Source organism: Echeneis naucrates, chromosome 19, assembly GCF_900963305.1.
Source record: "Echeneis naucrates chromosome 19, fEcheNa1.1, whole genome shotgun sequence".
Taxonomy (NCBI): domain Eukaryota; kingdom Metazoa; phylum Chordata; class Actinopteri; order Carangiformes; family Echeneidae; genus Echeneis; species Echeneis naucrates.
In genome coordinates, this window is record NC_042529.1 from 503,207 (window position 1) to 530,000 (window position 26,794).

General features: G+C 45.3%; 1 protein-coding gene across 1 annotated transcript in view; it reads right to left on the reverse strand.

Annotated features, from left to right (window-relative positions):
- The window catches only part of LOC115059889 (glutamate receptor ionotropic, delta-1-like), a 251,243-nt gene that overhangs the window by 20,387 nt on the left and 204,062 nt on the right, over positions 1–26,794 (reverse strand). The window contains exons 5-10 of the mRNA XM_029527635.1: positions 15,700–15,753; positions 11,836–12,009; positions 10,251–10,412; positions 8,224–8,343; positions 693–794; positions 11–133 (exon numbers count right to left, since the gene is read on the reverse strand). Of these exons, the coding sequence (XP_029383495.1) occupies positions 11–133; positions 693–794; positions 8,224–8,343; positions 10,251–10,412; positions 11,836–12,009; positions 15,700–15,753 (735 nt within the window). The remainder of the gene's footprint in view (positions 1–10; positions 134–692; positions 795–8,223; positions 8,344–10,250; positions 10,413–11,835; positions 12,010–15,699; positions 15,754–26,794) is intronic.

Here is a 26,794-nt window from a genome sequence, read left to right on the forward strand (position 1 = left end):
GTGGACTCACCTGGTAGATCTCATATTTGAAGCCCAGGATTTTGGCGAGGGCATCCAGGACATCGATGGAGAAACCTTTGTACCTCTTTGGCTGCCCCAGGATGTTCTCTGCCACCATGACGAAGGGGTCCTCCTGCGGGGGGGACACAACATACAGAGATACAAAACTGTCCAAACTTCAACACAACCTGCAGGATGAGGCTAAAGAAATGTACCACACAGCAGGGATGGGTCTGGGGGCGTTGCTACTCTGTGACTGACAGCCTGTACCACCCAATCAGGATGGAGAAGTGAGGTTGGCTCTTGATCAATGAATAAAGGTATTTAATAATTAATAAGTCTTCTTTTGTTTCCACAGCAGGAGAGTCACCAATACGTTCTCATGCTCCCTGAAGCAGGAAGGCACTCTGAGAAGTTGTGTAGTTGATGTGTGTCTGTGTGGCGGTTTTAGTCTTGCTCAGATACAGCGGCGTCTCCTCTGTGCTGATGCGCCTCAGGGGGAGGAGTCAGAGCTGAGCTCTGCAGACCGGCAGAGAGATGAACGTTCAGGAGCTCGTGGCCACACAGCTGAGACCTGATTGGCCGTTGGAGTAATTCAGTCAGCGTCCTGCTGGTGGCACTTTATAATCCAGATTTCTGAGATTTGGATACGTTAAGATTCAGATTATTGTCATGTGGTTTGGTTCACCTACCAGTAAGGTCACCACCTTCACCGTCACTCCTTGCATGCCATTCTCGATTCGACTTTCCTTCAGGCTGCCATTCAGTCCGTGGACGGAGTCCCAGGTCGCCAGCTGCACAAACACAACAGAACCATCGGACACTTTTACTGATCTCACTTTTGTGTGACAGTTGCCAGGGGAAGGTGTGCGTGGCTGAAATTTGACCATTTCATGTTCTGATGCTGAAAATTAGACGGCAACAAAGAGACGAGCCTGGAGAGAGCGGGAGCACCAAATTAAAAGATGTCTATGCCAACAGCCCACTCCAGCAGGATTCATTCATTCATCGATCGCACTTTTAGCCACAACACAAAACGAACCCGACCTGATTAGGACAAAGAAAACAAAACACTGAAAGCCTCAAACAGACGACACGCCGTCCACCAATCACAGAATATCACTGAATTCACTGCATATTTCAGACAGCTTCTCTTCATTTCCATGACAAACTTTTAAAATTGGATTCCAGTAACTGAAATAAATCATTTTCATTGTTGACTTCAGATTCAACAGTTTTTGTGTTTCAGCTTTAGAAAATATCTCAACAACATTTGGATGGATTTTCACATGATATTCATATCAGCTTCACTGCTAATCATCATGCTAGCACGTTAGCTCATGACATTCAGTTTTCTGTCAGAGTATCTCTGAAACTGAACGACAGTGTGAACAAACACATGAAAAACTTTGTCCTAACTGGGGAAAAATGTAATTTGATCAGAAAGTTAGGTCATCATCAGACGGTAAATGAACAGCTGATCTGTGGATGTGTTGGTTTTTTTTAGCGGTTTTATTTGTTTTGTCACCAGATGCTCGTGTGTGTGATGTCGCTGTGAATAAACACACTTGGCGTGGGAATGGGCTTGAACTCGTCCACGTCCGGACCTTCTCATTCCTCCTCATCACTGCATTCTTTATGGACGAGCTCCGTTTAACTGCACATGAAGTCTCTGACGGACTGCTTGTCTGACATGGAATAAATATATATGATGAAACAAACGATGCGTCAGTGTGAATATAAACAGGTTAGTCTGACATTAGAGGAGGCTAATAAAGGAATGTGATCGAGCACGCTCCGATGAGCTTCAGCTGACAGTTAACGTTAAAGGCTCGTCTTAATTAGCGTGGTGAAATTAATCCCACTATCTGTTTCTTGTTGTACAGTTTGCAGAGCCGTAAACAGCCAGCCCGGGTCATACAATAACACATCTAACGCCCGCAGTCGGCTGCAACAAATTGCTCCGCTAATGTTCTCCTAATGATGATGCTGCTGTTAGATATGACACAGTGAATTGTGTTTATTGTGCTCTGGTGGTGACACAGGTTCCCTGATCTGGATGTTTGCTCCTAATGATTGGGGGGAAAAGAAATTAGCAGTAGATGTGTGATTTGTCCCATCAGTCTGGATACGAGAATTACAAGTCAGCCATCTTGGCTCCGCCCCCTAAATCCAGTCTGATCCAAAAATGGGCAAGTATAATAGGTGTGGGCGGAGCCAATGGCAATTCCTGAACAGGAAGCAAAGAGACCTGCTGATGATCTGTTGTTCATTACAAGGTCGATCTTCAGCAGTCTTTGAACTGCTGAGGATACGGGAGCTCCTCTGCTTTTAGGTCATCAGAAACCTTTTTAAGATGTCAGCTGAGTCTGTTCACAGCAGAAATATTGAATAAAATGACTCCCTTCGTGTCAGACAGACGGCAGTATTTTGTGTCATCCTTCAGTCAGTAGATTCAAGAAAATACTTCTATGAGCTTTAATTTGGAGTAAATTGCAGCTTTAGAAGCAAAAATTATTTCAGTTTTTCTAATTTTCTAATCTTTTCCAATTAAGAGAGTCGCTCTAACAAAGCAATTTTTTTTTTTTAATGTTTGATTCAATGTTAGTTTTCGTGATTTTGCGGTCTTTTTATTTTGTCTCAGCCTTCAGGACACGCTGAGGACGGCCTGTTGTCTTTGGAGACACGTGCTGATAATATTTAGAAGATGTTCTCAGTAAAGTTAAAATCATCTCGTCCCCTCTTTGTCTCGGTGAAGACATTTTCTTTGTTTCTGTCACGAATGGTTCCGTTTCAGCGCCACCTGTTAAAACTGATTCACTCATTTATTACAAAAGCTCGAATGAAAACTGAAGGATTTTTATTTTCAACTCTTCTGTTTTTTTTGTTGAAATCAGACAGAACATGATGCAGATTGTTCTCTAATGAAACTCTCCCTCCGTCTCAGATGCTCCTCGTCCCGTCTTCTTCTTATGATCGGCCTCTTAGAGCGACGTGGTGGCCGTAAGTCAGCGGAACAAGCTGCAGTTAGAAAGAGCTGCAGCTCACCCGGGACCGTCTGGCATTCTGGAGAATCTATTTGTGCCATTAATGCTCTGATAATTGTCAGGAATAATCGGAGCCGATGTGCAGAAGTTTGTGGAACAAACTCTGTTCAGGCTGCTCAGCTGACATCATCAGAAGAATCGGAGTTAGCGGCTCCGGCTCCCTCAGGGTTAACAGTGACGTTTTCCACCAAGTGCTGCAGTGAAACGTCAGTCAGCCTCCTGAGTCGAACACGGAGCCACATTCTTCCTGACAGAACTCAGTTTGGGCCGAATCTTAGAGGGATGTGATGAAGGGAGGTTTCCTTCAGGGAGACAAAATGAAAATGCTCTGAACGCTGTTGGATCTCTATCACTGAGCTTTCTGACTCATTGTTCCTGGACTGATGTAGTTTTCAGTTGAAATGAATCTGATCTGGAATGATGGATGGAGATTTCTCATCCATCATTGGTGTTTCTGGGCTTCTCTCCTCGTGTGGGGGTCAAACATGGCGGATGAGCCCCCCCACAGCGCTTCCTGTCCTCCTTCCCCACTCCACAAACGTCAGCCCCCCCCATCCTCGGAACAGCGAGGCCGGCTGTACTTCTCTAAATCGATCTCCCAACAGGAGAGCAAAACGCCAACACTCACCCAGAGTCCCCCCCGACTTCTGCTGTTGGGCTGAGGGAAAAGTGGCTAAAGTAAAAGCACACACACACACACACACACATTGTGTTTAAGAAAAAGTGAAATAATTCTGCTGAAGTAAACTCTTATTTTTCCAAGGACAAGGCCAGACTTCAGACTCACACATTAGTGTAACCTCTGTCGCACACACACACACTCCGATCAGGACTCCAACTTCCACGCTGCTGGTTCCCTTTACAGGAAAGTCTCTGATGCATTTTACTATTATGGAACGGCTTTGATGTTTCTAATCTACACAAAGCTTCGCTCTCTGGGGCCTTTTCAAAGAAAAACACACCAATATGAATGTCAATTAGTGTTTATGTGTGCGTGTGTGTTTCCACCTGTTTTGTTCATCTACAGACGCAGCGTGGGCACTGGATAATTACACCGCTGCAGGGATCCACTGCTGCTTCACTTTCTGTCTTCACCAGATCACAAAACTTTAAAAGAAAATATGTTTTCTTTTGTTTGAATTCTCGCTCAAGACATTAACTCCAACGCACACTTTCACCACAAAATGCTTAATTTGTCTTTAAGATGACGAGTAAAGGTTGCTGGTTTGGAACAAAAGCGTTTTCAGACTTTAGTTCTTAATGTCATCTGAAAATAAACACTCAAAAGGAATCAAAGTTACTGAACCGACATGTTTCCCAGAGCTCACCCCCCAGGACCCCAAAGAGGTGGAGCCCAAAGCGGAGCATCGATGCTTCCATGCTAAAAGATAAAATATGTTTGACTAAAAGTCTGTGGAGGAGTTCGGTCCAGTTCAGTCCGTGTTGTGTTTAATGATTCTGTTTAGAACTTGAAAATGTGACGGTCCGACCGAACGGCCGGTTTCATGGTCGGTCCTTTCTGAAATGTAAACATTACATCTGTTTTTTCTCTCACTGTGCTTCATGACAGCTTTTTGAATTTCTGTCCTGCTCTTATTGCTCAGACTAATTTTGGATTTCTTTAAGGGATGTTCAAGAGCTCAGTGGTTGTTCATCAAACACAGCCTGATAGAGAGAACAAAAGACTATATCTTTATGACTTTGGGGAAAAATGAAAAACGCAGAAAAATATCTATCTTGTTCCACATATTATTCACAGAAATTACCAAGCTTCTAGTTTTCAAAGACACAAATTGTTGTTAATGACTCCAAATTACCTCAGGGATTTGAAATTAGCACCGTCTGAGGCTCATTTTCGTTCTCCAACATTACTAATGGATTCATTTCAGAAGGGCCAGTAACAATGCAGCTTCCATTATGGACAAATGGCTGGTAATTCCCGTCCTCGGCAAAGTAATTGGAAGCCTCTTCAGCTCTTCTGTGGGAGAGAAGAATCGACAGATAGACGGGAGATGGGAAGATGACGAGCTGGTGTGAACGCGTGTAAACATCATCAATCATGAATAAGGCGTCTCGGTGTTATTGTAGAATAAGAGCAGTGACACAATCTGAAGAATCTATAACTGCATTTTAGGGAAGCCGTTATTCAGTCTGAGAGGTCAGAGGCCACCTGCTCCTCTTCCTGATTAAAGTGTCCTGGAGAATCTTTCTTTGTGTTGGCATCTCCAAATTGCAGTTCAGTCTGGACTTACTTTAAGTTTAGGAATCTGTTCTGATGATCTTAAACAGAGGAGACATTCAGCTGCACAAACGAAATGAGTCCAACACAGAAAATAAACTCTGATCGGAGCTCAATATCTGTTCAGAGTTTATCTCCCGTCTGGTTTACGTCTCGAGGAAACTTTTATAGAGTTTCAGGTAGATGTTGTGTGACATATCAGCCCTCCATTCATTTCCCCCTACAGTGTTAGTGTTATCCAAATCTCCATCTCCATGTTCCCGTGCTGTCCATGCCTCCGCCTTCTCTTCCTGAGGCCATTTCTCAAAGTAAATACTCCCCCACAGATGAAACACCCCCGCCCCCCCATATCCGCCCTGATAGAGATTGAAATGTTATTTGCCTCTTTCCTCCGCCCCCCCGTGTGTTGTCCCATCTATCAGTCCTCACTTTTCTCATCTCATTCACTTCTGATGTGTCTTGGCTGTAATTTGCTGTCAGTAAATCTCCCTCCATCGAACGGCGGGAAAAGAAAACACAGCTCCGGTCTTGGCGTCCTTTTCCATCATCGGTGTCGGAACGTTATGGTCTCGCCTGCGGGAGCGCCGGCCAATCGCTGTTTTTAATCAGACGGATCAGCTCTCCGACTTCTAACTAGCTCTGATCTCCTGCAGGTTTCAAACTCCGGTCTGAGTCCTCAGCGGGACAACCAGCAAAAAGTTCCACATATTCAGAATGATTCAAGGCCATCAAAGTCGGACTTCAAACGTATTTATCTCAAACTAAACAGGCCGTGAAGAAAATCCACCGAAGAGCTTCGACCTGCAGATCCGTCTCTGGTCCCTTCAGAGGATAACATGATTATCTGATCAGGACTTTTATCCTGCTCCAGGGTGACACTGATGCTCTCCAGACGAAGCTGCAGGACTCCAATTAGAAGATAGACAACAACATTGTTGTGTTGTTGTTTACAGCCGTGTCTCACACTGCTGATTTTGTGTGTTTGCTGATGTATGAAGATACAGATCCATATTCAGACGTATGGTGATGACAACTGAGGCAATTTACAGAGCTTCCATTCACTCCATGTTAATAACACTGTGTCTCATTTATGAGTATGTGACAGGAATAATAACAGTGTGAGTGTGTCTGTTTGTGTTGCAGTTGTGTTGTGGTGCATGTGTGTGAGAGATGTATGGGCCTCTGTCCTCCTAATGGTCATTATGTAACACAGAGGGACTCATAAGTCAGGATGAGAGGCCAGGTGATTAAATCTTCATTACTGCAGCAACTGCTCTGTGTGTGTGTGTGTGTGTCTGTGTGTGACACAGACACACACAGACACACACACTGTACATGCAAGCTGCTAAATCATCCTGATTGTTATGACTGCTTGTAAACTGATTCTCAGGTATCTGCTGATTGAGAACGAATGACTTCATCTCATTTGACTTTTGCTGCTACGAGGAAACGGATCCGTCGTCATGGCAACGGCGAACCTAAGCGATCTGACCCTGGATTCGTTTGAGATTTTCATTTCAGTTCAAAATGAGAACCGTCTCCTCCACCCATGTGTGAACGGCTCCTCTTTTTTTCATGACTGAACACATTTAAATGTGAGCAGATTTGTTTTCACCGCCGATCATCCTTCATCATCATCATCTTCTCTCCTCTCCTCTTCTCATCTGGCTTCCCTCTTTTACTTCTCTAAGTCGGAGGACTGAGCAGCTGACTGGCAGAGTCTCGCTCCTTTCTGTTCTCCGGCAGCAGAACGGGTCCATGCCCCATTATTATTCTGCTCCGTATTAACGTGACGGTCTGATCGACCGCAGAAGATGAAAAAGGTCAGACGCAGATACATGAATCTGATTTAACCATCTCTATTGACTCAGGCCCTGTCCAGGTTGGCCCCGCCCCTTACCCAGCTGCAGAAGCCCCAGTGACCCGGACATGGATCAGAGGAGAAGATGATGAGTGAATGAATGAATGAACGTATTGATTCATCTCTTACAGTGTTAGCGGTGCTAATTAAGGCCGATCAACGTTAAACTGCTGCATGATGACTGAGATGGTTTAAGCAACTACAGCTCCCACAATGCACCTGTGATGGTCCAGGGGAAGATGGAGGTCAGAAGAAGGCTGATGTGGAGACACTGAAGCCTCCTGAGCTCCTTCAGCAGGAGCCGGAAACCGACAGAAAACTGAGACGTCGGAGAAAATTCAATCACAGAGCTGACCAGAGACTAAAGGACACAAAGGTCCAACAGACTTCTATTCTGAAAACTGAGGAGATCACAAAAACAAGACAGAGGAAAGTGAGGGGGACATTTTTCAAACCCGTCGTGTGTGTCGTCGTCCTCTGAAATGTTTCGGCCTAAAATGTCTTTTTTTTGGCAGCCGCTCAGGTCGCAGCAGGTCAACTCCAGATTCTCAGAAATATTCAGATGGAAAGATGCCAAAAGTGAAATTAACTGACTGCAAGAGTGTGTGTGTGTGTGAAGGAGTGTGAGAAAAATGTGTCAAGGTTGGTTGTGTGATAGTCTGTGTTCATGTGTAAAAGGCAAAGGGTGTATGTGTGTGCGCTGTGGGCAGTTGTTGTCACTTGGGTCACAGAACTTTCTGATGGAATCTTTAAAAACGGCGATCAGAGTTCTGATGTTTATTTCAGGTAAAACACGTGTTGATCATTCTTTTTTTTTCTGAATTCTGTTAGTATCAGTAACAGAGTCGACATGTTGGACGGACACACAACCTCTGGCTCATAATAACTAAATCTGTTTTCTTCCATTGTGGTGAACATTTGTCGGCAGATGGAGGGGTGTTACGCTGAATAATGGAGCGGTGACAACATGGCAGGGTGTTGTGTGGTATTTTGGGTTTGACACGTGTGGGCGATGTGGCGCCATGTAAACTCAACTTTCCAGGTTGTTCATTTAACGGGAAACTCTGAGAACTCACCCTCTTGATGTCCTTGCCAAAGGTCTCGCTGAAGCTGGAGCCGAGGATCTCAAACTGGACATGGGAGTTGGAGCCGCTGTCCTTAAAATCCATCGTGCCTGTCAGACCCGTGATGTTGCCCTGGAGGAGGGGGGGAGAGAGAGAGAGAGAGAGAGAGAGAGAGAGAGTGCTGTAAAGATCACAGAGGATAAAAAACCAACAGTGGAACTCATTTAAACTTGAGACTCTGGTGGTGACTGATCACCTGGTTACCATGGAAACAGGACTCGGGTCAGGGGTCATGATGTTATCAAATTAGCTCATTAAACGGCCTGAATTTCTATTTTTATTCAATCAGCTGACAGATCTGAGAAAAAAAGGTCAGTTTTTCTGACCACGAGACGGCGTGGAGGCAAAAATCACACAAAGAAGAGCGGGAGAACAGCCGCATCACTTCCTGTCTGCTCCATGGAAACCCCAGCAGGGAACGAGCAGCAATCGCCATGGAAACCCGGAGAGAGGACAGGAACCCATATAGACGCCTAATGAGTCAGTTTATAAATGAATGATCAGCTTTATTAATTCATGCTCGTTGATCTCTGCTCTCACAGAAAATACAGGTCAGACGGATGAGACAGGAAATATCAGCCGGTCGCCAAAAGGCCACAGATTCCATCGTTTGCGTTGGACTGTGAGGACGGCCAGAAAAACAAATGTTCCTCTGTCAGCCGCAAAGGTCGGCTCACTGTCACCTGCAGGAGAAAAATGTTTCCTGATGTTTGCTTTGGCTTCGGAGCAGTTTGGTACAAAGTTGGTCCTCCGTCCAAATCCAACAACTAAAGAACAGCTAAAATAAACCAGAACGTGACGTCTCGTCAGTGAAGACGTCTCAAAATGGACTTTTATTTTCCTCGCTTCCTCTTAAGGAGGTTGCAATTTTTCCGTCGTTGTGAAATCCAGTTTTAATCCTCCGATAATCCCTCAGATTTATGGATCTGTTCTGCCGGATTGTGTTCCTTTGTGACCCTCCTACCTGAAGTCACTCAGCGTTGTTTGAACATTGTGTGTCAGTGTTTACAGCTGAAGACGCTTTGTGTTTGCATTGTTGAACATCCCAGAGCGTGTAGTCGTACAGGGTGGGAGGCGTCCTGGATGCTGCTTCACTTATCACCGTGACAACAGACAGGATGAAAAGCTCTTCACATCCACATATCAGAGAAAAGTCCAAACATTTAGCTCTGCTTTTCAAAATAAAAGCATGGCAAAATGAGAAGACACACAAAAATAAATTTAACTGAAAAAAAGAACACACAAAACTGACGGCCGACACATTCTTTAGCAGCAGTTTTCACGGACACACAATAAACTGCTGTGTGAGTTTCACCTCAGTGTTTATGAGAAAGAAGATCAAACAGAGAAAAAAGAAAAAGACCACAAACAAAAAAAATCACAAATAAGCTTCTTTAACGGGGGTCAAGTTAATTAACACACACAGACACACAACAAATGGAAAAAGAAAAGGTGTTTTTTTGACCTCTACTTGCGTTGATGCAGGAAATCAAAGTCACTTCAGTGAATTGAAGGAGAAAAACCAAAAGATGTTCTTCAGCGGAGGAACAAATGTTTTTCAACTTATGTGAGAAAATCTTTGACCAATTAGATGTTGATGGTTTTCGATGGAGATCAGAGCTGAGGCTGTTTCATGTTTCACGCTTTGCTAACAAAGACTTTGTTGAGCTCCGTGTAGAAACCTAATTATACTTTAATGTTCTCCTCCGCACGCTCGCTCGGGCTTCAAAGACTGCTTCAATTAAACTCCGGTACAACACAACGTACGACAGTTTGAGTTCTGTCCAACCAGACCGAGTCTGAGATCCAGAAAATAACCAACAACCTGCTCAGCTTTCACCAGAACAGTCACTTCATTTCAAACTGGTCTTTGCTTGTGAGCCCAAAAATGGACTTACAAAGATGTAAGTGCCAATTATTAAATCCAAACATTCTGAGTCTGAACTGATCAGACGGACCTTTTTGTGTAGCGTGTGTACCTTCTGGATGGTCTCCAACATGGACCAGCCTCCATTCCAGGGCTTGGTGGACTTCCTGATGCAGTTGAGGCTGGCCATGCTATGCCACTTCCTGTCCTCCAGCTTCCTGTAGAAGGCGTTGGCGAGCATCAGCACGCTGTCGTACAGGTAGAGGTTGGACACCTGGAAGGGGGCGGAGTCTGTCAGCTTCAACAAACATCCGATGGGATTAATGTGTTTGTTCAGATCTGTGTGTTTACAGTTTGTTTCACACGTTAATACCTTCGCAGCTAATCTGGACACAGATCCACAAAACACACACATCAACAACAGCCCAGTTAAGTCCAATGAGCTGCAGCAGCTTAGTGATGACAACACACAGACACACAAACAAAAGTTTTATGGGAAAAAGAACAACAAGAATATAAACAAGAAAAAAGGAAAAGAGGAAAAAGATCAGTCCTCTCCTCTACATGACTTCCTGTCTCGCCCTCTGATGCTGAGCAGGCTGGACTTCCTCTTCGTGTTGACCTGAGGTCCCTGAACACAACACCTGCTCTCACTAACATCTGTCAACATGGAGAAAGAAATCAGACGTTCTCCAAATAAACTCCAACGGCTGCTAATTAGTGACCTCATCTCGTTACAGTCGATCGGTCTTCATGTCAAAGTAACGTCACACTTTACTCACCTAAAACGTCTGAAACCATCACAAGCTTTAAAGGTTTCCTCTTCAGCCATTTAAAAAAAGACTGAACCTTCTTTTTATGGATTAGAGAGACAAAGATGGTGTTTCATCAGAGGGGACAACTGGAGGTCAAGGAGGAAACTGGAGAAAAGAAGGACAGGGTGAAGACGGAGCGAGCGAGAAGAGAATCTAAAATATGAGCACCAAGACGAAACTGAAAAAGAGAAAAGATGAGGTTTGGAAGAGATAAAGAAAATGGCAAACAAAAGAGACAAAGGACAGCGAGAAAGATAAATCATCAGGAGACGTAAAGCAGGTTAAAGGGGACGAAGACAGAAGAGCTGTTATCCCTGCAGAATCAGCTGATCTGTCCAATCTGAATCTGACGGTGAGAAAAATGGAGGCAGGAAGACGAGAAAGACGAAAGAGAGACAGATCAGAACGTGAAGATGGACGGATGAAAAGGAAGTGAGTGACCTCGGCGCCGTCCCTGTTGGTTCACACGCCGCCGATGTCATCGCCACGAATGTCACGACAAGACGTGAAGAAAAAACATTTGTCAGCGTGAATTATGCTAATTGTTCAGCTTGCTGTTTTTAAATGTCAGCCACACGTCCATGTGTGTTTGTGTGCGTTCTGACAGTTTGTCGCCTTGACGGCTGCTACACACAAAGTGTGAGCAGATTCACTGAAATGAGTCCAATTAGATGATTATTAGTCGTGAAACAAAGTTCAACGCACACAGAGACATGAAATGAACGACACGCAAGAGGACACACAACACAACACAACTCAGACAACTTCACTGCTCAGAAATCTTCACAACACGTGACGCTCCGTGAGAGGGCAGCAGATCCAGACTGTTTTGTGTTTTGGTGAACGTCGATGCCTTCAGAATGATCGGCTCCAGCAGGTTACCTCCAGGTTCTGCAGGTATCCTTCCTGCGGGTCGCACAGCAGCGAGGAGATCCGGTGGTTGTGTCTCATGCAGCGGGTGTTGCTGTCCTTCCACAGCGGGAAGATCTGACGGATCACCGTCATGCGCCCCAGTGCACTGTGGGTAAGCTCCAGGATCTCCGTGTCGCTGATTTCCTGCAGAGACACAAACAGAGTTTCACAGATGGACGACTGATTGGAGCAGAAACAGGAAGTTTGTGGTGTTGTTGTGTTCATGAGGAAATGGTGGCGTTTCTAAAACCTCACCGACGGTGTCGAAGACAAAACCTTCATTTACTAACTTTTAATTGCTGTGACACAGAAAGCTGATTGTTTCCTGGACGGAGTAATCAGATATCCAACCTTTGTTATTTAACTTCTTTTTCTCAACCATCCGTCGGGTTAAAGGCTCTAAAAAGAAAAACAAACCGACTGCAGCTCCTCAGTGACACTCTGAGCTCTGAAGGGACGGACTGTCGTCCTGTTCATTTCAGATCCAGGAACCAGAACCAGGTTAGATCAGCTGAAACGTGAAGGTTCTGTTTCAGGTAACAAACTGAGTTCTTCCCTGGTGAGACAGTTTAACATTGACTCAGATGAACCACGTTTTATTTTTATTTGAGGTAATATCATATTAAGGCTTATTTCGGGGCTTTACAGGAGTTGGAGGATCGCTGAGGAAAAGGTGAGCTGATATACTGAAGGACTCTTTCTGCTTTATGTTATTTCACTCTGCAGCTCGTATATTCAAACTACTCATGGAGCAGATGGAAGCTGAAGAGAGTCACAGTCAGACAGAAATGACCTGCGCTCAGGTGCAGGCGGACTGAAGAGGGCGATGATGCTGAGAGGGAACAGGAGGTGAAGCAGAGGATCATGGGAATCAGGTGAGAGCTCTTCACTGACAGAGCTGAGATGTTTACTGTCCTGAATCAGATCTGCGGCACAAACAATCCTCTCCACCGTAGAATATCGTTCTTCGATCACCAGTTCAACACAGGAAGTTACTGACACTCTTTACACGCAGATTTAACTGAAAGACCTCCAGTTAAATAAAAAGGACAGAGTTCATTCTGATTGGAGCCAAAGAAGGAGACAGTCTGTATGGATTTGTACTGTAAACACTACAAATAACATTTATGGAGGAAACAGATGAGCGCTGTTAAACCTGATTAATCAGGAAAGCAGGAGCTGATTTCCATGTGGCGGTCGATGTGGACTGAAGGTTTAACTGCCACACCTGCCGTAGCTGTAATGTAACCTGGACTTCCTGTTTTTGTTCTCACAGCATCTGATTTGCATTTCAAAGCGAGTCACGGCGGTCTTTTACAGCCCGAGTCCATTTCCATCTTCAGTGAGCGGATCAGTAACGAGCTTCTGTTTAACGTTTACTCATTTCTGAATTACAACCTTAAAGCAAGAGAACAAAGACGACACGTCTCTGAAGGAGCGCCTTCTTCGGGTCTGTCCAGCTGTGGGGCCTTTTGCAGATCATCTGAGCTCCTCATGTCACCTGAACCAGGACCAGGAAACTTCTCTGTCACGTTCAGTAGTTATCACGTTTTGGGTTCTCCTCCCTGCAGGACCGCCGACCTGCAGACCTGCAGGTGAAGAGCTGAAATGTTCTCCCGTTAAACACTTGAAGTTGAAGTTGGCGTCTGAGCGGCGAGACGCCGAGCCGACTGCAGCTGGTTCCGTCTGAGGACTCGGCTCGTCTCAGTTCACCTCTCCACCCCTCATTCCACAGGTCTTTTTAATTGGTGTCAGAGTTGTGTGGTTGTGGTTTGTGTTACCTGCAGTCGGTGTGTTTGTAGAGCAAAAACACAACAGGAACAGATTTGACTCGTTGACGACGACCTGAATGAACATTAAATCCAAACCTCTGAGTTCTCAACGAGCAGACACAGAATGAGGAAACCGGTTGATTTGTTGTTTTCTGATCTCTTTGGGATCAGAGACTGTTTCCTGTTTCTGACTATCCAACACTAAACTTTTCATTTAGATCTCTGGAGTTTCCCGTCAGCTCTGACCGGCGACAGACTTCAGACTCTGCTTGTTTTTGGGGTAAAGCGGTTTGTGTGGATCAAGTTGTCGAGCTGTTGTTGACTCTTATTTTTCTGGAGGTCAGAACTGGTCTTCAGGGTTAGGGTTAGCAGGAGGGGAAGAAGAGGAGATGGAAATCAGCTCTACCTGTCCACGCCACACCTGACATCTTACTGCAGCGCCGTCCAGGACTATAAACTAGCTCTGCTTCCTGTTGGAGCCCGCTGACGCCACGAAATCCTCCAGAGATAGATTTTTCAGTGAGAAGGTTTCACATGAAGCCTGTTTGGAGGTCGACACTTTATTCCCAATTTTCTGATGTTATTTGCTTTAAGTTGAATTATCAGGCCTGATGTTAGCCACATGTAAAATCCTGATTTCCTGGTGTGGTTTTATGACCTTTCAAACGACCGGAGAAAGAACAGCTTTCTGTTAATAAATGATCGAAGTAGCTGCTGAGAGTAGAGAAGCTCCACATGAATGTAAAATAGATAAACAGAGATTTAAAACTGGCTCGGAGCCTCACTCAGCTCATCTGTACAACCATCAGCTGTTTACTTTGCTTCCTCCAGCTGTTTAAAGCTTCTCACTTGTCAAATTAAAATGAAAATATCTGGAATATTTCTGTCAGTACGCTGCGATCTTTAACATAAGATCATGTTGAACTCATCAACCACCAGGAGGCGCCGAAGACTAAACTGTGGAGCTGTAATGTTTTTATAAAAGGCCCTTCAGGTCAGCGTGCTGCCTTCAGGTGCTGTTGGTTCTTTTCTAACTTCGAAATTTTTATTTACTTTTCATATTTTGTATTTGTGAACTCAGGAGGCAAATAAAAAAAAAAAAGAACTGAACTGACATTTCAAAATAAAAGCCTGGAGGGGACTGACACAGTTCCAGTTTTACTCTAAATGAAGTTCTGTCTTTTTTCTGTGGAAGAAATGGAAGAGTTTTCTGTTTTTGTACAGAAGAAGGCTGAGTTGGAAGGAAGGAAGGGGAGAAGGTGTGTGAGTAGGAGGGAGGGGAAGGAAAGAAAGGAGCTGAATAACTCTGGATGATTTAAACACTTTCTGATAAAAGAGACGCCTTGAGCGGGAACGACACGCTGCACCACATCGCACATCAGAAGTGGAACTGGGACAAAGAGGCGTTTATCCCCCCACCCAAAAAAAGGCTCTGGAGGATGAGCAGCATCACTCTGTTGGTTAATTAAAAACGCAGAGTATAATTAGTTAAATGGTGACTTTCAAACAAAGCAGAGAGTTTAAAGTGGATTGGGGGGGCGAGCTGGGAGGTAAAGAGAAGGCAGTGAAAAGGATCTCTGAGGTTTTCAGACACTCCCCCATCTCCCCCTGAATTATGCCGTTAACGCTCCTGTCAGCTCAGTTAATTGGCTGAGAACAGTTTGGACACTGAGGGCAGCGTGAGGAATTAAAATGGGAAGATCATTCAAAAGAGGAAAACAAAAGAGTGGAAGCTTCTGAAGGTTCACAACCTGACGGAGAAAGAAAAGTAGCTGCTGTCTGTTTCTGTTTTAACTTTCTACGTATTGTTATTCTGCTTTACACAGTTTTTATCCAGAAAAAAGAAACCACTCAGAGTTTTTAGCTGTAAAGCCTGAATGTGGACACTGAAACAGACTAAATTTGGCTGTAAAAGCAGCAACATGTTGATGTAAATGTCAGAAACAGCCGGCTAAATAAACCATCCTGGAATTTAAAGAAACAGTCTATAACTGAGTTCAGCTGACAGTCGACTGATTGTGTCACAGGTTGTGGTGATGGTGTTGTGTGTCTGTTGTCTCACCTCGTTGACAAACACCCAGTGACTGTCTTTGGAGGCCAGGTTTGTCTCCACCGCCTGCAGACACAGAGAGAGACAGCGTTAATGAAGGCGCGTTTAATCACATGAAGGCCGTCGAGGAGCTTTAGTCTCAGCGGAGCAGCTGCTGAAAAGTTCACCTCTCCATTAAAGAGCTGAGCCTCATCTCGCTCCGTGACGGGCTGTCCTGCCAAAATGTCGCACGACAAGAGCTGCTTGGAAAGAACAGGGCGGGTAGTTTGTACTTATCAAAGCGCCGGCAGCTCTTCTGGTCCTCTGCCGCCCTGCGATAATCCTAATAACATGCAGCACCCTGCAGACCAGAACCAAGCGTGCAGCTGATAGCAGCCAGCTTAAAGAGGATCAGTTGTGCAGGTCAGCCTGCACCGAACCGAAACTTTTCATGTTTTCATCTCCCCGAGGAGCAGAACACAAACACCGGCTGAGAGAGAGAGACTGAAACAGGACGATGTCGACACGATGACCTGTGATAGATAACCAGCGAGGCCTCCAGCTCCAGTCCACAGATAAGACAATCAATAATCCAAGTCCACTTCAGACCCGATCCTGCCGAGTCCCCTCCTCAGCAGGAAACATCTGCATCCAGCCCGAGAGCATGAGGAGGAGGAGGGACATTTCCCCATAGGCTTCAACACTACACGGATTTTGACAGTTTTATTTTTGGTCATCAGGTAGACGGCTGATTTTTGTTGACACTGACGCTCCTTTCTGTGATTGTTGCCTTTTTATTGTCGCACTTTGTGTTTTTGTGTCTGTTTAACACAAATAAAGGTTTGGTCCATTACAGCACATTTAGTGTGTTGCCATAGTGTGCGACAGTGTGTGTGTGTCCTCAGGGCTCAGACACACTCGACACACAACACACAACTTTATTGAACACAAACTTTCAGTGTTTCTCCAGAGAACGAAGACTAAAGGCAGCTCATTTAATCAGGTGACACCAAAGATAATTTTTCGTGTGTGTGTGTGTGTGTGTGTGTGTGTCTGTGGATGTGTGTGTGTGAGAAAGTTGCTGATGTTGTCACTGATCAGGTTAACCTATATAAAAGGCCACAGCCCGGCTCTCCTCACACTCTGCACATTACATCTCCTACCTGAGATATCACACCTGTCACCTTAACCTTTACTGGTACACACACACACACACACACACACACACACACACACACACACACACAGAAACAGACAGTTCATCTTAACACATAAACTCCTGTTCTTCTGACGTCACACAGCTGCAGTGCGTTCTACTTAATTTCCTGTCCACTGAGGTCGGGGACCCGATGGCCTGTTGTCAGGGACGACGCTGACATGACGGCGGCGCCCTTCGTTAGGCTCACAGCAGTGAGTGCTCATCGGTCACTCAAGCCAGACCGCCATCCTGAGCAGCCGACACCACGCCCTCCTCAACAACCACCAACAATGACCAACAATCATCGATAATCAACAATAATCACTGATAATCATTAATAATCATTAATGACCGTCCCATCAAATCAGCGGACAGCGTTTCCATCAACAGACTCTTTCATCGTCTTCATCAGGACAGAAGAACCTTCAGTGCTCATTGTTAGGACATCTGAGGAGGAGGACACAAAAACTACACAACTACCACAACGACGCACAAAACCAGGATATCATCACCACAAAACACAGAAGATCGTAACAAACAGCCGCAGTCCACGTGAGGAGAAGGTTCACAGAGAGTCTGAGGTCAGCTGTTATTTCTAACACCCCTCAGAGAAGGTTAGGTTTCCCGCTGACCCGCCGATCAGCGTGTTTATTTGTGGCTTTGACACGGATGTCTAACTAAATAAGCTGAAGCTCGTTGGGATTTTAAAAAAAGCTTTTCTCTCGACAGCTGCTGTGTCGAGGCCGATGACACCGTCTCCTCCCGCTTAATCCTGCTCACATACTTCTACTGAGGAAATCAGCCTGTCCTGGAGATGGTGCTCCACAGAAGCACCGCCAAACCAAAAGCTGTTTAATGATCTCAGATCAAAATGCTGCCAGGAGGGTGCAGATAAACAACACGGCGTTCAGGAGGCCGGAGACTGTTACATTCCTGCAGCAGCACATCAGCATCACCAGGAGCTGATGAGGTATCGATCTCACCGGCCCAGATACATGAAAGCTGCGAGACGGAATCAGCGTTACTCGGTTAAATATTGAGTGATGAGCTGCTTCTTAGTAAAGACGTGGTTGTTTATTGTGTTTATTTTTGGATGTCGACTGGTTTTAGTTTCCATCCTGGAGAACAAACTGCTCAGAGAAAAAACAGAACTGCAAAAGGTAAGTTCAGGTGAGTTCTCTGAGCAGCTTTTTTAAGGTGGAAATATTAATTCAGAAAGCGTTATTGAGATTCAGAAAATGAGCAACTTTATATTTCGGTGGCTGGTCGAGATCAGCGGTCGGCTCCTGGACCAAAATTGGGCCGCATGAAGTTTGTGATTAGGTTGTGACTCTGAAAGTGTTGGTGAATAAAACATGTTGGGGGGGGGGGGGGGGGGGGGATGTTTAATAACACCAAAGAGCCTGAAGCGAAAAAACTGCTGCTGCTTTTCAGTGTTTCCTATTTTGTTGCAGTCGGACTCGGGAGGCTTCAGCCTTCCAGTATGGGGGATTAGGGAGTTAGCTGGTCTATATTAGCCCCCCTCCTCTCCCCTACCCTCTGTGGGTTTAACAGTCCTGACAACAAGAATTAACTGACAGCAGCAGCGAACAGGGACCGGCTGCTTTTAACACCGTGTTAATGGAGCGTCGCTGCTGAACCGTCCCAGAAAACTGTTGAGTTTTTTTGTTTCTCTCGTACGAGGAATTCCCATTTCTCTGGTTCTTCAATCCAACTACACAGTTTTCTCCTTTTTTCATGAAAAGCAGAAAGTGAAGAGACAAATCTGAATCTGAGGGGAACAGACGGAGATGTCTCCTGCTAAACTTTACAGGAAAAAGTTTTTACAGGAGAATCAAAGGAGCAGAAGACTGAAGAACAGAAACACGTTTGATTTGGAGTAAACACCAGAGAACGTCTTCATTCAGTGTCTCAGTCCACCTCAGAAGGTTCAACTTTAAGTAACAGAGCAGGACTGATCAGTGAGGATCCTGGATCTGCTTCCTGGTTTGTAGCCTCATTTAGGTTTGTTCAGAAAGCAGAAGCACAGCTGATTTCCACGAACTCAGAAACGAGGAAAAACTTCTTTAAGATAGCAGCTTAATGAGCTCCAGAGCCTGAATGAGAAAATGCTGCTCAGAGATAAAACGACCTGTTTAAAGTTGAAACGCAGAAATTAGGACGGCCCCTTCAGAGACAAGTCTGTTAATGATACGCTGAATCAAAGCGCGACTTCAGGAGGCAGGAAGGAGGATCCACATCAGACCAGGAGACTCCTGGACGGCCTGTCGGTGTCTTCAGCAGCGCAGAGCTGGTGCAGTTTCTGCCCCCTCTGTGGGGTAAATGGGCAGGAGGAGCAGCTGTTTCTTTAGTCCGAACTGCGGACTCCAAATCCTCAAAGCAGAAACGACACATAAATAAAATCTGTCAGATGTGAACTCAAGAATTGTTTTTCTGCCTCACACTCTTGTCTAAAACACACAGCCTGTTGGCTCTCCGGAGGTTTGAGGATCTGAGACTCCAGGTTTCATTTCAGCCTCTTCAGAAACCCAAAAATTTAACTTATCCTCACTTTTCAGAGACGACTCACACTCAGTGTTGTGAAAGCCTGCTCGGAGCTCACTGCCGACTTTATTTTCCTTCTTGCTTGTCGTTGAACTTGGTTTTGTTACTGTTCTCATGTTGTCACGTTTTTGTGAGTCTGAGCATTTTGTCCGTCTGAGATCTTGACCCGATTCTCTTCCTCCCGGCTGTGGATCCTCTGACCCTTCTCTCCTGACGCCGTTTGTGTGTAAACATGGAGGAAGATGGCCGCCTTATGGCTCCTCATCGCTGCGGCTGCAGTGACCTTTTCAGAGAAGAGCTTCATTAACAAAAGGTGGCGGCTGAGCGGTAATCACATCGAGCTGCCGTGTTATGTTTGTGCAACAGATAGCTGATAGGCAGATAGACTGGATGTGTGTGATGACCCGCATAAACACACAAACACACTCGTTTCTGACCTCCCCCTCACACTTTGTCTTCAGTCTCTGTTTGTGTTATTGTGAGCTGGGGGAGCTTTGGTCTGTTGGCGGCTCCTGCTCGGCTCATTGCAGGTGCTTCTCCACAGCCTGGTTCTTCTTTAAAGTCCTTGTTCTTTCACAGGAGTGACTGCAAGCTGACAGCTACTGAGTCTGTCCTCTGGATCAGGTTGTGTATCTGGATCTGTGGCAGGTGTGTGTCCTCCTCTGCTGCTCTTTATTTCGCCCCCTGAAGGTTTCTCTTATCTGAATCAGATAGACATGAGCTGCACAGGTTGTTAGGCCCCTGCAGGAGAACTTGTGATTTGTGATATTGGGTCACATAAATAAAGATGAGTGGAGCCGACAGCTGCTCCATCTGCAGACGGCAGGAAACCTCCGGACTTCATCGTCCTCGTCAGCTGATTCAGACTGAATGTCACAGAGAGGAAGAGGCCAAGAAACTGCAGAATGATGAACTGTGTTGATGTTTGTAGGTTCGTCACTCTGCAGTCAGATGTTCCCTTTTTCATTAGCAGCTCTAACAGCCTCCGACTGGAAATGTTTTCTCTGCACCGCCGCCCCTCCTGTTCTCTCTCTCTCCACTTCATTGTCCGTGGCTGTCACTCGTCCCTCCCTGCTATTATAACTGATCACAAAGAGAGTGGACGCTAACAGGATGGAGACTGAAGTGTCCCATTTTAAAGAGCAGGTAAAGGTGTTCCACTGCATGGTAATCAGGTCAGAGATCATTACTGTGTGTTGGAGAGGAAGGACTGTTTATTACTGAGGCACCAACACTGTGACATCTTCTGTGGAAGGAAAACTGAGACAAATTCATCTGGAAAGAGATTTCTGTCTTTATCTCTTTGTGTTTTTCATTTTAAAAAGTCTCCTAATCTGATTCTGTCAGACCAGATCAGATTCCGTTCTCTGGAATCAGAAAACAACAACTAACTAAAAACACACTCTGAATGTTTCCCAATTTTCTGGATAAAGCAAAAAAAAAAAAAAAAAATTGCCCAGCTTCTGTTTTTAACAACATTAACACAAATGTCACACTTCCTGTTGTCTTAATTAACTCAGGACAGCATCCAAGGGCTTTTAATTTGAAAATATCTACAGGTATAGTATATTATATGTTGTGTTTAGTGCAAAATAACAAACCCGTCCCTGCTGACAGGTCAAACACACACACACACACCCTTCTCTGGATCTGTGGAACAGCTTGTGCTCTAATTATCATGTTTTTGGGGAAAGTGTACAGTGTCTCATTGGAAGGAACTTAGACTGTCAGGTCTGAGTGTGAGCGCACAACATCCGACACACAAAGCCACAGTGTGTTCTCTCACTGAGGAGCGGAGGAAACAGGTTGCCAGTTGCTGAGGTTAGTCGCTGTCCTCCAGACCAGGAAGCACGAAACTTTTACTTTTCTGAAAGGAATTCAAATCTTTTCTTTCAGTTCAGTTTGAAAAATTAAAGAGAAAATGAGTTGGTTTCATTTTGGTGTGTAAATTACATCACATCCTGTCATTTCCAACTGGGGACCAACTGGGGACCAACTGGGAACCAACTGGGGACCAACTGGGAACCAACTGGGAACCAACTGGAAACCAACTGGAAACGCAACCCAATCTGTTTCTCTGATGGAAAAATCCTCCTGTTGCTCCACTTAGATTCAATAAATAGAACAGTGACATTTCCTCATCTGTCTTTGATCCAAGCTCTTGGTCTCAGTAATAAACCAGACCAGACCAGTTTAGCCTGGATCAGACCGGATCAGATCAGTCCGGGTTTCAGGAGTTTCTTGAGGACAGAGGGACATCTCTGCTTTGAGGCACTTCAGAACCCGATCCATCACCAAAACTACAGACAGATGAAATTACAAACCAGAAGCTTCAACTCTGCAGCTCAGAAATCAGAAGCTCCACAGCCAGACAGAAAAAGGAGCACAGACCGCGAACACATGAAGACTGAGTGAATTTGCACATCTGTTGTGTTGGTGAAAAATATTCGCCAACAAACTGTCTCTGGAAAACATCCATCTTGGCACAAACTATTTTGGAGCACTCAACAAATAAAGTGGTCCAACTTTTTGTGACAAGCAATCAAGTAACGGCGGCGCACATTCTCCTCAAGTGGAGTCATAAAATATTCCTCTGCTCTTGTCTCTGAAACAAACCAGCAGCAAAATGACACAACGCTGATTGTGCGAGTTCATTAGTGAAGCATCAAAACTTCTGTTGGTGCTTCAAACTCAAATGCAGATTTCATGAATCCCCCAGCAGAAAGTTGAGAAGCAAACTTGTTGCCCTCTGAAATCCAAAACATCGGACCGACTCCTCGTACACCATTAAAACCACTTTGGCATTCATCAGGCTGGATTTATTCATAGGAGAGTTGTGGCGGCGGCGGCGGCAGCAGCGAGGGTCATTACCAAACACCTCAGACAGAAATCGCAGGGATTGTTGAAGTTATTGATCCGTCTCCAGAAACCTCTGTGACATCCGACCTTGCCACCGAAACTCTGCGCCGATTGGCCGGCGGCCGCCCGACGTCCAGCTGCCATCTAGTTTGCATACAGAGTGAGAGGGTGCGGCGCATAATGACCACGATTGGAGGGTCGTCGCAGTGGAGCAAATATATACAGACTCACACAAACGGAGGACGCTTTCGACCTCAATTATAATATGCAAATGGGAAAGAGCGCGAAGAGACGGGGACGGACGAGGACGAGGAGAGCGGGTGGGTGGAATTTATGAGAAAATAAGTTTTGATCTGTTTTTATAAAGAGAAAAATACATGAAGAGATACAGTGGAAATAAAAAAAGTGCTGGCGACAACACACACTGCTGCTCTGAAGAACAAAATGTGGATGAATCCGCTGCTGAAAATAGTCCCAAACAAAGTGAGGAAATTCCAATAAAGTGGGAACGTTTCAGTAAATTGAGCACGTCTGCATGTCGCTGTGGGAACTAATTAGTCACAAACAAAAATAAAAACAGCAAACTTTGTACGTTTGAGCTGGATGTATAGTTTCAAATAATCAGAAATGCTACGACAAAGCTTTTTTTTTTTTCAAAATGTACCGATGAACCACAACAAAGTGGCAATGAAGCGTGATGGGTCAGCGTAAATGAACGGGAAAGAAAACATTTATCTCGGAGCTGAAACAATCGTTTGATGATCTCAGCAAAACAAAGGAAGCTTTAGAAAACGTTTAGAAAATGTTAAAGTACACATTTGATGGAATTCATATTTTTGAGCTGAGTGTTGATTTTAAAATCAAATCAGGCTGAAATGGAACAAATTGAAGATCCAGCTGATCCTCAGTGGAGCGTTAATGTCCGAGGACGTCCACGAGACACTCAGTCCAACACTTACTGGAGAGGACATATCTGGACTCAGGCTGATATTTTAAGGTTAAGACACCTGCATACACACACACACACACACACACACACAGCCTGTCTCTTGAATTAAGTAGGACATTAAAATGCTGCTCCGTCCTTTTTCGGTCTCGGTTGACGGACAGACGGTGTCCCTTCGCTCTGGTTCCTGTCGGGCGCCATCTTGGCTGCTCTTATTCCACATGTGGCTCTCCTTGTCTGAGTGTGAAGCTACACAAACAGACACACACTTCTGCTCAAAGGCTGCCAGTCCTGCAGTGGACCTCCATTTTCTGTGCTGGACATGGTTGCTAGGCGATCGGTGATGTCACAGCGCCGACCACATACATTTGTATTCTACACAGAGTTGGACAGATTTCATTTGTGGCAGCTCTGCCTTTCTCAGCTGCCTGCTGACGCCTTTATTTCCTTTTCTTTGCTGCACTCCTGAGGAATGTGTCTCTCTCTGGGCCTCTGAGTCGATGGGTGTGCGACTGAGGTGATAGTGTGTCTGTGTGTGCGCCCTGCTCCATTATGGGACTGGGGTGGCTGATTAGCTCTCAGACACAATATGGACAGAAGCAGAATGGGCCATTGATTCCCCGAGCAGAGCCAAAATGGCTGCTCTGGTACAACTTGACACCGTGAATGGCGGCGCTCCCCAGCGAGCGAGTGTAAGTGTGAGATGAGAGCGATAATGAGGACAAAGAGAGACACAGGAAACAGAGGAGGCCTCTCTGTGTTTGGCTGTTTACATCCGCCATCACAGGTTCTAATCCTGTCCAGGATCCAGGATCCGGTCCATCCTTGATGGAGCTGATTCGGGGCGTCCTCAGCTTTCCTCCTGTCTGGCTCTGACTCATGGAGGCTACAGGAGCTGAATGCTAACATGATAATCATCTAAACTTAAAAATGCCACTCACATTAGTATTCACAGTGAACACTTTCCCGCCACCAGAAGCCGGACTGAAATATCAGTCTGCGCTTGGCAGATTTTCTCCGACTGCAAAGCTGCAGAGCGGATCAACTCAATATCCACATGTTGTGGACCTGCTGCTGGTTCCTGACGAAAACTGACATGGACTCTAAGACCCATCCCTGACTGGAGCCCAACCTCACGCTGGGTCAGGGTCAGGGTCAGGATCTGGGTCAGGATCTGGGTCAGGATCTGGGTCAGGGTCAGGGTCAGGATCAGGATCAGGATCTGGGTCAGGAGTACTGTTTTCTTAGTGCAGGAAACACTAACAAAACACCAAATGAGGAGCGGACCAACGAGAACGACAACACGAAGAACAAACAGTCAGCCGACTGACTAACATGAATAAAACAATGAGAAGACAGGCTTTAAGGAATTGGTGTGTGATTCTAGAGTGGTAATAAATTCTACATAAGCAGCTAATGAAATAAAAAAATGACCTCAGGCATCAGGCCTCATTTATCCAGAGGGGGAGAAGTTTTACCAACACCGGATTAATATTTGAGAGAAGCTAAAGCTAATGAGCTCTACAGGAGAGTCTTCAAAGTTTCATCGATGCTCCCTGATGGTTCTGACTGAAGCTTCTGTGTGTTTGCCCATCCAGTCACGTCTCTACATCGGACGCTCCTATTGGCTCCGGTCGGTGATGTCACAGCCAATCACAGGCCTCGGCATCAGCTGTAGAACAACCCAAACAGATGAGAGGAACGTTTCTTTGGAAAAGAAGGAAACACTCAGTGAGATTTTAGTGTTTTTGGTTGCTGAGCTGAGGCTCTATTCGGTAAATTAGCTGAAGTTAAGGTGGTTCTGCTGTGACTTCCTGATACATCAGTCAAGTTACGGCTGAGCTCCATCTGAGACGCCTTAAAAAGAACAAAACAAGAGATGCTCAGAGAGTCAAGCTAAAAACCTTCGGCCCCGAACGAGGAGGCAGAGGAGACATGATTAAAGCTTGCATTTCCGATCACTTACTTCTCCATTAGGGAGATTAATGAGGGCCGCGCAGGCCGTGGACGCCGTCTCCAATGTGAAAAATGACGCTATTACCTGTTCAGGAAAAAGTGTGAGTGTGTGTCTTCACAGCGTGGTTATACACCACCGCCGGAGGAAAACTGGTTTAAAATCATGTTTGTGTACTTGGTGTGTGTTTGGGTGGGCTGGGTGGAGCCGAGGAAGTCAATCAATCTGTCGTCGGTTTGACAGATATTTTAAATGCAAAGTTCCTTTTCCAGCCGTCAACACCCATCACAGGGTGACAGGTGTGTGTGTGTCTGTGAGTTCATCACACACTTCCTGGATCAAGCTGAGGTCACTTCCTGCTCGGTGTCTCTGCTTTTTGATGGGGGAGAATTGATTCTACTTTAACACAATAATCACTTTCTCCAAACTAAATGTGTAAAATGACGACTAAAAACATGACTTTCATTATTCATATGACTTTTTCTACACGTTTAAAGCACCAGCAGAATTTCTCAGAGTAAAACATAAACCTCAGAGGAGTCAGACTGAATCTGACACAGAAATATATTCTTTAGTGGTTTCAGCTGCTGCAGGTGGAGGGGGGGTGGAGGGGGGTAGGATGTTCTAGACTTCTCCCTGACGGACCTGACGGAGAATACAAGCTCCTCAATGTTCTGCTGACAAATCCTTCACATGCACATGAAGCACGTCACATGCATTAGAGGTGAACTGTGTGTGTGTGTCTTAATGACGTTCACAGTCGGGTTATTGCTGCTTCACACGTCCGTCTTTCTTGTTTTTCACGCTGCCGACGAATGCAGAGACGATGATGACGAGACTTAAATCAGTGAGGTGAGTGTGACTGCGAACTGAAAAGAGAAGGAGGAAGAGGAAAAGACGAGCTGAGAGCGGGAAGCTCAGCTCAGAAAGCCAACAACAACATGAGGATTTGAAGGAGGCAGCACTCTCACTGGATGGCCAGTTTGATGGGTTATTACAGATGAAGGCTGTGAGGAAGAGGAGGAGGAGGCGGAGGAAAGAAGAGAAATCATGTTCCTGAGCTCGGTTCAATCCCTGAAACTCGGACATTTAAGACCTTCAGACTCAGACTGACTCGGTCCAAACTGCAGCCGTGTTGGAAACAAAGCGATTGTTTGCTCTCCAACTTTCTCTTTTATAAACTAATTAGCCTGTTAGCTGTTAAAGCAGGAAGCTCCCACTGAGCTCGACTGACAGCGAGAAAGCTCCTCATCTCTGAACCGCCCTTCAACCCGTCAACAACAAAAAGTGAAGAGAAGAGGTTCAGGAAAGATGGAGTGAGACAGAGCAGCGCTACACTGATGACACCAGAACAGTGTGTGTCTGTGTGTGTGTGCGTTTGCTGCTAATGAGAGATTAAGTGAGCAGGAAAAAAAAGATGGCAAAAGGAAACAGCAGAAAATGCCAACAAACAGAAGAATGAAGGCAAATCTACCAAAATGAGGACCAAAACTACAATACGGAAGTTTTTTGTTGTTTTGTTTGCTTTATTTCAACAGAAGAATTCCTCGTGCTGCATCGCGCCGACTCAGGTGAAGCTGAGCTGCAGGGACATTACACATTCATGCTGTGCAGCCAAAGTTTGCTC